The sequence below is a fragment of the Paralichthys olivaceus genome, chromosome 18 (genome assembly GCF_024713975.1).
Source record: "Paralichthys olivaceus isolate ysfri-2021 chromosome 18, ASM2471397v2, whole genome shotgun sequence".
NCBI lineage: Eukaryota > Metazoa > Chordata > Actinopteri > Pleuronectiformes > Paralichthyidae > Paralichthys > Paralichthys olivaceus.
Window position 1 is genome coordinate 14,516,909 of NC_091110.1, and position 14,894 is coordinate 14,531,802.

General features: G+C 42.3%; 1 protein-coding gene across 2 annotated transcripts in view; it reads right to left on the reverse strand.

Annotated features, from left to right (window-relative positions):
- The window catches only part of LOC109626119 (transmembrane protein 132C), a 120,597-nt gene extending 106,714 nt beyond the window's left edge, over nucleotides 1–13,883 (reverse strand). Inside the window, exons 1-2 of one of the 2 annotated variants that reach the window (XM_020081800.2) lie at nucleotides 13,485–13,883; nucleotides 12,857–13,064 (exon numbers count right to left, since the gene is read on the reverse strand). In XM_020081800.2, coding sequence (XP_019937359.1) covers nucleotides 12,857–12,923 — 67 coding nt within the window. In that variant the 5' untranslated portion in view covers nucleotides 12,924–13,064; nucleotides 13,485–13,883. Of the gene's footprint in view, nucleotides 1–12,856; nucleotides 13,112–13,484 lie in introns of both variants that reach the window. The other variant, XM_069514039.1, reaches the window with a different exon arrangement.
- Between the last annotated feature and the right edge of the window lie 1,011 nt (nucleotides 13,884–14,894).

Consider the following 14,894-nt stretch of genomic DNA (forward strand, 5'->3'; position numbering starts at 1 on the left):
AAGTCAGTTTCATAGTTTTTTGTCATCCTGCTGATAAACCAGCAAACAGACAAACATATGGACAGGGCAGAAAATCTAACCTGTGGCAGGGATAATTAATTACTCATTGATACAAGGTAAAGATGATTTGTTTAAAAATCTAAGCCTGATGGTGAGTAAAGTCTCCCATCCCACCCCTCAAATCTGACTGTACCCCGGGCGATATGGTCCAAAATACTGATTGTATCTACCAGAGGCGTTTGATCTGCTCTCCGACCCACTTAATTAACCAGCTAGACCCATTACAAAACCATGAGAGTGTTTAATATAGCAAAGTGAACCATGAATTTGAAAGCAGCGTGGTGCCATTTCCTGGCTTTGATGAGCAGACATGACTGTGTGAGTGCGCAGCGCTGCAGCAGAGGAAAACGCTGGCCAGGAATTGTCAGGTCATCAGAATCCTGTGGTTGCAGCGCTCGCGAGAGGTTTCAGGGGGACGGAGCACAAAAACATCTCTAAATGTAAATCCCATCTAATGAGCTCACCCCGGCATAATTTAATCAAATCTACATATGAAAGCACTTCTGCCCTGTACGACATTGGGATGGAAGCGGTAGTAATTAGCTTTACAGATCGGAGGTATACCGTGATGAAATCCACCCTTGGAACGGGATGATAACTGTTTGCAGTGTGAATGTGTAGTCGCTGTAGACAACTCAAACAGCAAACACGTTTTCAAGACAAGCAGATCACAGAGAGGCAAAGTGTCTGATGCATGAGCTTCAAGTAACCAGGTTACACTTCTTTGAGCTGCAGATTTCCTCAGTATGATGAAAAGCTTTTCATTTTTGGAGATTCACTTCAGTAGCATGAACAGATTCCCAGGAAAGTTCTTCCATTCATTTTCTCCATCTAGGTTTTTGGCTTTGAAGGATTTGCGAACATTTACTTCTTCATTGTACTCCAGGACAGAGTGAGACAGAGGTTCATAACACACATATAGATATATGAGAGTTTTGGTAAATATCGTTGTGGTGCTGGAATTAATTAATCGTTAATTAGCAGAACATCTTTCAGCAAGTTCACGAGTCAGTGGATGAATGAATGAATCTGGACAATAAGTTTACATTCATTCTAGTGGCTTTGTGAAGCTGTAGTAAAACCCAGCATACATCCTCTGTGAGCCATGAATATCTGCACGGGATGTGTGCAGATGTTGATACATGTTGATGGATAAATAAAAATGTGGACATTAATGTGGCAGCAAAGGAAAAGTCAGAGAGTTTATCTGTTTAATTCTTGTATCTGTCAGTCTGTCCGTCCGTCAATCCAACTGCAGTCATTGAGTTTCCAGAGCAGATCTCTGTCAGTCTCTGTCAGAGTCTTCCTTTTTACCCCTTTAATGAGGGGAGATATAGTGATCAGTAAGTCTGTCCATCTGTCCGTCTGTCAGTTTGTCTGTCCATCCATCTGCGCTTCACCTGTTTATCAGGTTTTTACTGAATTCAATGGTTTTTGTTTGACTTGGCCTCATTGAGAGTAAAGTAAAGTGAGAAACAGAAAGATACCAAACACCCGTCTGTGTGCTGGGTATGGATATGAAAGGATTAACTTGTTATCACTGGCACTGGACACAGGATTACAGCCACAGGATTACTCAGGTAACTCTGATACGGCACCAAATTATCTGATGTTTTGAGTTTTGTGGGAGATATGTCCTCTCCTGAAGACTCTTGTCATCCCATGGGGACAGTTCATGTCTGTAGCCATCCATCCAACAGTTGTTGAGATATTTCAGTCTGGGCCGCGGTGTTGGTCCGACAGACCAAAATTACTGTGCCCAAGGCTGCACTGCTATCACGGCTGAAAACTAATTTCAAGTCATTTATCAAAGAGAAGCACCAAAGGTCGGACAGAACAAGAAATTCAGATCTTCACCTTGTGCTCTGCGGGCTGTTGATGAGCATCTCTGAACATCCTATAGGTTAATTAATCAGTTCATTGAGAACAGCAACATAGACTTTATGAAAACAATCACTGCAGCCTTATTTGATATTAACAATCAAATCACTTTTTACAACATCGACAACACGTATGTGCACATAATTGTGTAGGTTGAGAAGTCACTGCATGGAAAAAAAAACTCTATCTGATCCTGTACCTGCCTGTGAAATAGAGCTTTTTATCGGATTGGCAAATAAAATAAAATGTAAAATATAGTTCTGTCAGGTCTTGTTTACGTGTCAACAACAAACATCAGAACATCTCATGAATTCTCAAGATTTCTGGCTCCTGGAACTATTTTTTGGTCCTAAAAAAAATCTCATGACCCAAGAAATTGAAGAGCTGGTGAGTCGTCAAGTGAATCCGAGCTTGGCATATTTTGTATTATTTTCTATAAAGCATGGGGGAGCGCCGCAGAAGTTTTATGGAGGCAATGATATATATCCCCCCTGTTTTATATGAAATTATTTAAAGTGTAAATCAGTATCAGTCTTTGAATCTCCTGGGAATCCATCAAGCGAAGCCACATGGGGACCGAACCAGGAAGATGAGAAGCTGGAGAAAATGAAAGCGCTGATAGAAATCACACCTCAGGCCACGAGCACTCAGACATACAGTAAGTGGACCACATCAGTACAGCTGTCTACCTCATCAGTTACCTTAAATAAAAGTGGCATGTGTCCTTTCACGTCTACTTTGGGAAGTGAGGGGGCCTCTATCCACACTGTTTTTATGGAGATTACAAACTCATGCGCACACACACAAATACACACACACTGGCTCAGAAAGGTCCAATTACCTGCTGGAAAAAGCTGGCACCATATGAGCCCCAGACGGGCACCAGGAGCCCACACAAGGCTCACTCGCTCCGCTTCATACCCACAGCGAAACAAAGGGGATTTCGTGTCGCTGTTCAAATCCTCGGGCTTTGGATACGTTTTGGTTTCCCCCCATATGGACCTTTTAAGAACTGATTTATCCTCCATTACTCAGGCACTGGGCCCACATCCGGCCCTGGGCGTGCTCAGAGCTGCACAGTATAGCGCTCATGTGGGAAATGAGGACACGACTAAATAAGAGACACTGTAAAATCACTGTTATTGCCTCGGATAGGGGGCAGGCATGTGCTAAGCATAGATTAAAGCACCGAAAATACACATTATGGGCTATAAGTGATAAGATATTTAGGGTAATCTGATCAACCAGTTTCCCAAAGCCTCCAAATCTCCTGTGTGTTGACAAGTGGTTGAACAGCAACCACGTCATGGGGCAGAGGCTTCAAAGATGGCGGCCCGGATTTTGTGGTTTTACATATAACGCAGCAAACCTTCACTGGAGGCACGTAGGGGGGGAAATTGTAAAAGCAGAGCTCGGCACTATGCGCTACAAGGTCGAGCAAACGCAGCTGAGCAAAACATGCAGTGAATCGTCCATCCGTATTCGATTTCCATGGATTCGGGTGAGAATTCATGTTGGTCGGTTTGGTTATCCATAGTAATTCAATTCTAAAGAGAAGTAAAGGCCACGGATTGCGTGAGGGTGGGAGTAATGAGTTCATGGAGATGGAGCAGCAGAGTGGATGTAATGGACAAAGAGGAAAATGTTGATCTCGCCATGGACCGCAGGAACAAAACACGGCCAACAGGAGATTCTGTCGGCAGAGGCCAAGTGAAGGGTGATGAAATGATGAAAAGTGTTTACAGCATGACTGAAACAGATCATTACAGTGCAAGGCGAAGAGTGTCAACACTAAGTAACTGATGACAGCTGCGGTTGGAGAAGCGTTAATTTCAACTGACAAATTGAAGAGTGAAAATATGTAACATTTTACATGTGATATTTTGTTGACTACTTAAAAAACATTCTACCACTATAATTATATTCTTGTATTATCTTATTCTGATTTATAATTTGTCATGACGCCTTTAAAGCACTTTGAATTGCCTTGAGTTGAAATGTGCACTACAACAAAAATGGACTTGCTTTGCCACAATAGAATAATAAAGGGAAAGTTCAACAGTGTTAAACAGAGCATCATCAGATGTTTAAATAACAAGTACATCAATAAATATCATTAGTTTGATGATGGGAGTTAAAGGAATGATTTGACGATGAGGTAAAAATGTGTTTGTGTTTTCTTCCGAGAAGAAGATGAGAAGATTGATGCCACTCTTATGTTTGCTAAATATTTATGCAGTCAGTTAGCTTAGCATAATAACTGAAAGCATATTGCTAAGCTATAGGGTGCTAAGTGTAGCTTTAAATATACTGTGCAGACTTGTGAGTAGAATTACTCCTCCCAAACGAGCCTTGGCAAGAAACCTAAAAGGCTAATTCACCAATATTTCAAACTATTCCTTTAATTCCTTTTCATTTCTATCTGGAAGGCGATACTTACATCCCCATAGATCTTACAGAATTAGGTAAAAAAAAGTTAAATGAATAAATTATAATAATGAATAAAAGATATATTTAGCTTTGCTCTGTGGTGGAAGAAACTGGAACGTGTGAGAGTAAGCGAACAGTAAATGAAAAGGGAAAAGTGAAAGGGTGATGGAGTCGAGAGGATGAAGATGTGGAGGTGAGGAGGAGTGTGGTCACTGTGGAGAAGAGCCGCCACATTTCTGTTTATTGAGAAGTTGATTACGGATTCATTTTCGGGCCACTGTGCAATTGAGGTGGTGACACTTTGTCTATCAACATTGCTAATAATACACACGCATCCACATGGAAACACACACACACACACACACACACACACACACTCAACTACTGAAGCTCAAAAACAGCTTTTTCTCATTCCGTGGTGACATCTGTTTCACTGCTGCACAGATTGCAATTTTCTGACCAAATGGGACCCACCAACTGGCCATCAGCACATTTAACGTTAACTAGAAATTGACCAACAACAGTTTTTTAAGGCCGCTCACGGTTTTGTGCTCCTCTCAGGCCTGAAGCCCAAAGATCAATCAATATCTTTGTCTCATTCTCTCGGCCAGCGTATCGCATTGACCAGTAAACCTGCACATCGCATCCATGCAGCCAGTGAAATGCAATCCTCAAAAACTTTATGCCGTTTGAAGCCTCCTGCACAAAGTTACCATTAAAATATCAGACAGCGATCGCGTATGTTCGGGGGTTTGCACCACATATGGAATACAAACGTTGGCACCGCAGATTAAACCTTACATGCACAACTGCACATTTCTGATCATCTGAATTAAATACTACACATTATTCAAGTCTGAAAAGGGCAGAGACTCCTCCAGTCTATTTATCACCATGGCTGACGTGCTCTGAGCCTCACATGGCTTACTGCATAAAGGTATTAACACCTATACAGATATAGGGTTCGGAAGATGGAAGCCCTATTGCTAATACATTTTTTTTATTGGCTGGAGCTTTCTGCAATGTTTACCTCTCTTGGGGCAGTGTTGCTGAAAATTGGTAAGGGAATTGAGTCTTGGTTTGGGAGCCACATTCCTGGAAGGTGCGGAGTGGTTTGCCCTCAGGTTTTGATTCCGAAGCGTCTATCTGGTTTGAAATTAAAATTCACCCGTCTGTGTGTATGGAAGTTATTTTTATTTATTAATTTTTTTTGCTGTTGTTGTGCTCGGGTGAACTTTCGATATAATAACTTTTGATGTTTTCTAGTCTCTTAAACATCTGATGGTGCAGGTAGTAAATCAATCAGCAAGGAGCGGCTCTTAACCACAGTCAGCACCTCAGATAAACCAGGCAATTACGAGACAGATCGAGACCGACAGACTGAGAAAAGTTGAGTACTGTGTCCGTGGAGAGCGACAGACACAGACAGTGGTTTCCTGCTGGACTAAACACACACACACAGGAAATAGCTTTCTGTTCTGACCTGGGCAGATAACAACCATCTAAAAAAAAAAACAACCTTTCCCATCACCACTGTCATCATCTCTGCATTGACACCTGCGGCCTAACTGACACAGCTCTCCTCAGAAATACAAGAGATGAAAAAGGTTGCTGGCTTTCTCTGACAACTTGTTTCAAAACTTCGGCGCCACTCTTCTGTAAAGTGATGCGGTGCGAGGCCTTCTCAGCGGGGGGGGGGGGGGGGGGGGTTGAAGCCCGAGCTCGAGACGAGAGGAGCACGTACTGTACCTCCACCGGCTTCTGGGACTGATGCCAGTGAAGCGAGATGGATGTGTGATCTCTCTCTGTCAATCTCTCACACAGGAAGTGACAAAAACAAACCCTGTTAACATTCCTTCTCTGCTCTGATTGCGTAGGCTCGCTTTCGTCTCCCTCTGATTCGCTGGGTGTGCAATGATTGTTCTGTTAGTTATGCTAATTGTCTCTAGACCTCCCGCTGAGCGCGATCCTTTCCCAGTTGGACGGCTGTGAAGTTGTTTGCCCAAGGAGATGAGTCTCTGTGTGTCGCTGTGTGTATGTGTGTCTGTGTGTATTTACAGTGTGCATCCACAATGTGTCACAAAAGCTTTAGTGATGCTACGCACTTGTGCTTGTGTGTGATTATGTGTGTCGGGTTGCATCAGCACGGATCTTCATGCGCCAGCCATGGTGAGGCGCGCTGTATTCCCCATCCTCCAAACACTCCGAGTGAAGGAAGAAAGCAGGGCAATGTTTCATCTTAACACTGTCATTCATCGATTATTCTCCTTTTCGCACTTTCCCGCTTTGATCCTATTAGTAAAGCAAAACCTGTGGGAAAAGAAAGACACTTTCCACGTTTCCTTCTCCCCGGTGGATTACATCCTATGGATTCCTGGGAAAGCAAATGACCATGTGCTGTGGCTGAAGAAATAGTTAAGGAGTGAAATTCCTTCATTTGTCATGCTGTCTCAAGCCTGAGCTTTTCTGAATTCTCAGTCTTTAACTCAATATAACCTCTGAGTTTTCACATGAGCTCAGCAGCCCAAGGTCTTCCTGGGTTTTTTTCTTTTTTTAGGTCATCATTGTCAACAACTCCTATAAATTAATTTAAGAAAATAAAACTAATTAAGAATTCACACTGGACACACTTTGATGGTCTGGGAAAAACAAGGCACGCCATTATAACAGCAGTTTGAATTCCCTGCAGATAAAAAGCTGGAGTGTCCTTAATCACTGTGCAACATCAAAGGCACTTTCCGTCAATTACTTAGCCTCCAGTGCTAATGCCATTAGTTAAGTAAAGAAAATAAACCCTCAACAGCCATTTCAGTTACAGAACCAAAAGCCTGATGAAGTTTCTGACGAGAGAGCCAACTTTTCTAAAGTATTCTGTCTTTACCGCTCACAACAAAGGCCTGTTTGCATCAAAATAGTTGGAAAAAACATTTGTCTTTTGTTCATCAACATAAAGGAAACGCAGGTGGATAAAAAACATGTATCTTCAGGGAACAAGAATTGCCTCAAAAATATGCCAAAAATTTTTTTTTTAAAGTTAATTGCTTAAAATACAATAAAGCTCTTTTCACACATGCGCTGAAGTTCTGACATTTTCCAGAGGGGCCGCAGGAGAAAATGATGTGTGACGAAGCTGCCAACTTGGAAAGACGACAGGATTCAAGAGTTTTTGTTAATAAGGCCCAACCCAGGTGTTGTTGTGAACAAGAAAATCTGGCGCTGCATTTTTCATATTTGAAAGGAAAACTCTGGAAAATTGTCCAGATATTTTTCGGAGTTCATGTTCATAAGAGGAGCTGTTTATCTGGGTCATGATCCTGGCATATGTTTATGCCTGTGTTGGAATTTTTTCTCAGCCAGTATAAAGATTTAAATACGTTGCAATAAACTAAGAAAAATATTAAATCTATAAAATACTCTCTCTTTTTCTCTCATTACCTGCAAGACTGTAACCCCACAGTTGCCATGGTAAGGATTGTTTCTTACATGAGCCTGGTGTTGACCAGAGAGACGACATTTCAGTACAACCTCGTTGCCTAGAAATTACATTCAAATGCGACCAGTTTTAACCATTAACATAACGACATGATGACAAAATGTTGTTGACGATGTAAGTTGAAGGTTGACATGGTCATGTTTTCCCACTTCAATATTGAGATAAAGTGACTTTAGGAAAGCAGATATTTACCTGAACATTTAACTGAAACCATGCGTGATCTTTTTCCCCTTTAATTAACCTGCGAGGACGAACGCCTGCTGCTGAGCTCTCATGACTAATCATCTGGTGCCATCAGATCCATCTGCTGCTTCTTGCAGTATTTGTTCAGCTGTGGTTATGGAAGTGGAGACTTTAAAAAGATGTGCAGGGACATCAGGCCACAGTGAAAAATCAACCTTGGAAAAAATGTCCTCTCGCAATCTGAGAAAATTTCACTTGAGTGAGTTGATATTAGAATTTTCTATTGTGCAGAATGTTCTCTTTCAACAAACCAGTGAAGATAAACTTTTTTCAAACAGACAATGTTGGTTATTAGAACCAATCGTGGCGCAGTTTGAGCTATAATTGATCCTAATTCAAGACAAAATTCTAAAACAAAATTTAGGTACATGTCTTTACCTTTCACATCACGACTTGTGTCTCTGTGTTATGACCCACTTAGTATGACATATGGCTCCCTGGTGCATCGTTTCCTTCTGCTGCTCCCTGGAGCCTTGTGCAAAATGCTGTGTCACATGGGGCAAACCAGGCTTCATCCATCACTTCCTACTGCAGCGTTTCATTCAGAGATAGTACAAAGTTGGATTGGATTCTACAAAAATTGTTGTTAAATGTGTGTTTGTCTGGAGGGCTGCTTTGTGCCGCTGTGGTAAAGACCGACACTGTTCGGGAGACTTTTAGCTTCCTGGTAGAGGCCTCCAGTAACAAGAACCCCAGCACCAGTTTTATTTTAATTAACATTTCAGCATTTCATAGAAATAACTAAGACAGAAAAAGAGAGAAAAACGAAACAAGGGCAGATTTTTTTAACAAGATTTCCACAAACTCAGCTGATTCGACTGGCATTTGCAGTTCCTTTAAACAGAATCGCTGCCCTGCCAACCTCCTCCGAGAATCAAACCAGGAGACGCTCAGAGCCAATATCCCATGAGACTTTGCTCTCCTGAAAGTAGACACCAGTTTATATTTCTCTTACTGTGTGTGCAGGGTCACTCTGGGCCCCTCCTCTCTCCCAGCGCTGGCACAGGATTACCTGTTTTAAATCTTCTGTCGTCTCTCAGTCGATTATTAAACATTCACCGCGGCAGCTGCTGTACAACATCCCACAGACTTCAGAAGTGTGAAATCCTCTGCAGCCTCCAAAAGGGGTACAGACGCTGATTAGAACAGCTCCAGCAATTTAAAAAATGTTTTTTGGTGAGCTATTGAAAGACAGGTCCGACCTGTTCCCAGTTGGAATCAACCTCAGCATGAGTTCATTATTTGAAATGTTGAAAATGATGAAAAAAGTTGCAACAAAAACATTCAAACTGAAAAAGCGTATTTGATGCTTTTATAAACCGGTTCAATCGTTGTAAACACCTCACCCCACGTGACAGGGAATTCATCAGGGTGACAAACGGTGCGACTCAAAGGTTAATGGGAGCAATTAATTGACTTGGTTTGTCAGTGACAGGGACTGAAAAACATCCCGAACTTTGACTCAGCCAAACACACAAACATCACAACAGTCGTTAGACGGTATTTGGAAACAGCTTCAAAGTTTTACAGAGCTTAAGGATATGAACAGGTTTAGACACGTTCAGTTGAGAGGTGGCATCTGGGTACATCCTGGACTTCAACACCGGTATCGGCCCTTGATTCTCCTTGTCTTTTTTCTTTGGCATCTTTTCCATTCTGACATATTTGTTTTCTTTTTAGATATTTCAGTTTTGCTTTGTAATTTAAGTTTTGTTTTATAATGTGCGGAGCAACTGACTTGGACGATCATGTCCCCACATACAGCCCCTCCATAAATCTCTGGAAAATGTAAACTATTATAGTAAAATGCATTTGACATAATCTGCTGTTTTTACAGAATTGCATCATATCAATTTCCTTCTCTGGTAATAACCACTGGGTCACATTAGCATTTCCTGATATCTGCAACACTATGATTAAATAATTCTACTCTGATGTTTAGATCATAGCAAATTGAACATGGCTAAACGGGTTATGGTGATCAGACACCCTGAAGCTCCAAGTTGTTCTCAATTTCTCCTTCCATGAACATCTCTGGCAACTGTGATCTTGATAGTGTGTGTGTGTGTGTGTCTGTGTGTGTGTGTGTATGATTGTGTGTGTGTGTGTGAGGGAGACCAGGGGAGCTATTATTAATTTAGGGCTAAATGCGTTTCTGGTTTTGTAACTTTTCAACTTTCCATCCCAATCCACTCTGGTCAAACCCTCGCACGTATAAAAGAGCAGGAAAACTCTGAGTGGGAATCCTCCCACTCTTGTGTAGCACAGCGCCCTTCACACCAAGCATTCAATCACTTATTCAGGCAAGTGATGGAAACTATATAGCATGAATATAACAGCGTTTTATTAAAATAACCCTATAAATACAGAGATATGTGTTTTGGGGTATATCAAACATTATTACCTCCGCCAATCTGCTTTCCTTTAATATTTTACAGGATTACACAAAAACTACCTGACAGATTATCTGGAAACTTGGTGGAAAGTTGCAGTATGGGTAAGGAAAGAATCAATTAAATTTTGGCGTGGATCCAGATGAGGGGGCAGATCCAGGATATTTTTTTCTCTCTCTTTGTGAAAGGGATTCTTTCTATTTCTTCTCAGAGAATAATTCATGGATCTTGATGAAAAAAAAAATCAGGCACATTTCGGGGACTGAAATTTTGTGCAATTTTGGTGAGAAAATTCTAATCCAGATCAAGTGAATTTAAATGTGGATTCATAAGGGGCTGTTGGGCCTTGGCAGTAGTATGCACTCTGCTGACTGTCATTTTCCTTTCTTCTGAAATCATTTGTTGATGCTTGAAAAATCTGAAATAAAACTGTTATGCCATCATAGTAAAAATAATTAAGTTAAAATCCTGATTCTGAGCACACAATTGAGCCGAAATCCCTTTTGTTTTTAAAGTCATGAAGTCGTTAAGAAAAATTCTGCAACTTTTATAAGTTTGCTTCATTCTGAGGTGGTAACCAAGCAACATTTCACCCCTGAAACTTTTTTCTAACTGACTAAGAGATGACAATCCTCCCATCTGTCTCAAAAAGCTGCCTATAGTATGCCAGGTTATGTGGAGTTCTTCCAAATGTCCTGATGGCCAGTCTGACAGCGTGTACGTGTAGATATCCTCTCCAGTGTGTGCCTGACAGTGCACGTGTGACAACGCAGAACCTCCCGGTGAAAAGCAATCAGATGGCTGGAGAGTCACAATATCCTCCGAGACTCTGCACACCAGGGGGCTGAGTGACGAGGTTGGAAACTGTTTTTTTTTCTCATTTTACCTTCCTGTCCACTGTCCCCTGCAAAGATTAAGAGGCTGACCAAACCAAGACACACACGGATCAATGTCTGGCCTGTAACTGTGTATTTCTGGAGAGACTTTCTCAGGTGGAGACAGTTACACACATGAAACATTTTTTTGTTACCATATAGGTTTGTATGGTTTTCAGCACAAAAACAAACTTGGTAGAAGAATGGGGCTAGAAGGAAACCATTAAAGTGCAATCTGGTGCAGTTTGATTAAATGTAAGCGACTATTGAGCCTTGGTGGAGGTATATGCACTCTACTCTCAACATAATTGTTAGAACATTTAATCCGTAACTTAACTGCTAAAATTCACCAGAATCAAGCGATCAGACGAGTCGGTTCAAACCAATTTACTGTTTAAAAGAGTCTGAACCAGGAAGTAATGCAAGTGAATTTGAGGTGTTTACAGCAGAGTGTTTGTATTGACATTAAATTTTGATTCTGACCTCTCTTTCCACAACTGCTCTTTTACTTGATGACAAATAAGTTTTTTAGATAATAAGCACACTGTTTGTTCAATGCAACTGCTCTTGTTATCAATGGACCCAGGTTTAAGGGCTTTCAAGCCATTGTTGCCATATATCGCAAGATCTCAGTGATAAAAAAATATAAATGGTAGGATGGACAAAAAGTACAAAAATAAAACCCATGTCTAGAAGTTCTGATTTCCTGTACATGCAGAGGTACTTTCTCCATCATATAAACATACATTTGGGGTTAAAGGTGATATTTCCATTATCAAATGAGTTATGGGTGTTTTTCATATGTACATATGCATGTTTTTTTTTTAGTTACCCTTCAGCATGAGCCCAAACAACTTGCAGAGACAATCACCCAAACACCCACTCAGACAGGCAGATTCACACACAAACACACACACACACACACTAACAAACACATTTCTCCAAGTCCACAAACTTGATGAAAAGACAAAAAAAAAGAGAAAGATGCACTTTCTCCTTCTGCAGCCTGTTGTTATTCCTGGTGCTCTGCAGTGCCATGCTCGCACACACACACTGCATCCCAATTTAGTGATTCAGTGCTGGTATACAACACCCCTAACCCCCTGCACACACACACACACACACACACACACACACACACACACACACACACTAGGCAACTGTCACAGTTCATTCATGTTAATATTACTCGTCATTTTGTATTCTGCCACAACTGCTTACAGCTAATTATATGTCTCATAAATTATATATGTCCTCTTGTGCTGAAAGGGAATCATTTGCATGCCATTATGTTTCACTGTGAATAAAATCACTCACTGGAGGTTTGATGCATCTACACTTATATATACAGTCTATGGTCTACACCCTCTCTTATTATTTGACCATTACCCTTGATGTCCATCATTCTTTGATGTGGTGTTAGGACACAAGCGCCCACTGACATTAGCTGAGGGGTATTTCCTGGGGGGGGGGAGTCCTACCTGTGCACAGGAGCAGCGCGGTGAGTCCCACGTACCGGAGCAGCCGCGCGTCTCGCCGGGGACACATGTTCGTTTCTGGTGGTGGTGATGGTGGAGGGTCGTTGGATAAACTCTCAGCAGGAGGGCGCACGACCTTGGACGCGATCTATCCTCTCCGAGCGGGTCCCCATTTAAAAGAAAACTGTTGTAGTCCGTGCGCAACCGCCACCTGCCAGCACACACATGAAAACACCACCTGCGTTATGTGTTCTGGTCCTAAAGAAGCCAAATGAGACAGAAAAGTGGAGTCCACATGTGTCGTTTTCAAGCAGATACAGAACAAATCAACTTCTCACATCCTGTTTCTTTTGAGGCTGCGCTGATTCTTCTCGGTGTCTTGGCTGAACTGTTCATATCTGAGGATAAAACAGGTGCCTCGCGGTGCGTAAAAACAACCCGACTGCCACCAATCGCACCCCGCAGCACCCTGGGGAGCTAATAGCCTGTTTGATCACCCTGTGCGAGTCAGGGGTTCATTCATCGTCTCTGTTTTTAGTGGGGGTTCTAAATAAAGCCAATCAGTCAGGAGGATACAGAAGAATCCTCAAATGAGAACAAGTCATGCAGTGTTGAGTTCTTTGCTTCTTACCATTTCTCCTACTGCGCCGCGGTCTCATTCAAAATGTGGCATCCAAATAAAGCTTCCTCTCACCAGGCTGCGATAATTTTTTTCCCTCCACGATGAGAAAAGAAAGAAAAGTCTGCAACAATTCAGAGCTTACAAATCCTCATTGATTTTCTTCCTCCTCTTCTTTCTCATAGAGCGATGCGGTCCTCATTCACCTGGATGTGGCAAATATCTCTAAACGCAGACAGATCCCCCCACACTGGTGCTTCAACTTTCCAATGTATATGGAGATGGAGAGAGGCGTGCGCACGGATCAGAGGCGCGGGGCGAAGTGAGCAGCTCTGCGCGCCCCGGTGGCTGTGGACCCCGTGGGTGGGAGAGAGTGCTGTTGCAAGAAACGGTGAGGTGGAGGAGGGAGGAAGGGGGAGGTCGGGTGGTGTTGCGTGGGGGGGACGCACTCACTCTTGGGCAAAGATTGGCAAATTAGAGGGTCTGTGCGCGCGTCACGTCAGCAAAGCATTGTGCCATCCAATTTTCCCAGCTCAATCATTCCACATGAAGGGGTTGTGCGGTTTTTTTTTGGAAGAGAAAATAGTGGGGGGAAAAGTTGATGCCAAATTAGAAAGATTCACGATGGAATATGTTTAATTACATTTTCGGTTCGGTGGTGAAAATGAGCATAATGCTGGGACCCTGCACAGAAGAAGTGGAACCGTATTTGCATGTGTATCAGATGCAGCATGGATTTTAGCAGCAGAGGGATGAGATGAGATGAGATCCTCATGTGAAGTGCACACACACGGACACGTGAACATTTGGTTGGTGAGATTCAAAGTGACAGAAAACGATGCAGCCTTATTTCACTGCTGCATTTACCTGGGCTGTCTCATTAGTGTCCAGGCAGAGTGTTGGTGCAACCTGTTGTTCCACTGCTGATCCGAGATGAGAACCAACAGTGCCCCCTATGGGACACCTCTGACTGCAGCCAGCCTGCCCTCGGTGAGCGCCATGACTCAGACGCTGCATTCATCTCTGTCTTGTTGCCTGAACACGGTGATAAACATGAAGAAGCAGCTCCCGCGTCTTCTAGTGTGAATTCCATAAAGATACAGTGAAGTGCAGTGTTTGCAGATCTGCTGTTTATCTATCTATCTATCTATCTATCTATCTATCTATCTGTCTGTCTGTCTGTCTGTCTGTCTGTCTGTCTATCTATCTATCTATCTATCTATCTATCTGTCTGTCTGTCTGTCTGTCTGTCTGTCTGTCTGTCTATCTGGCTGTCTATCTATCCATCTATCTATCTATCTATCTATCTATCTGTCTGTCTATCTGTCTGTATATCTGTCTGTCTGTCTGTCTGTATATCTGTCTGTCTGACTGTCTGTCTGTCTATCTATCTATCTATCTATCTATCTGTCTATCTATCTG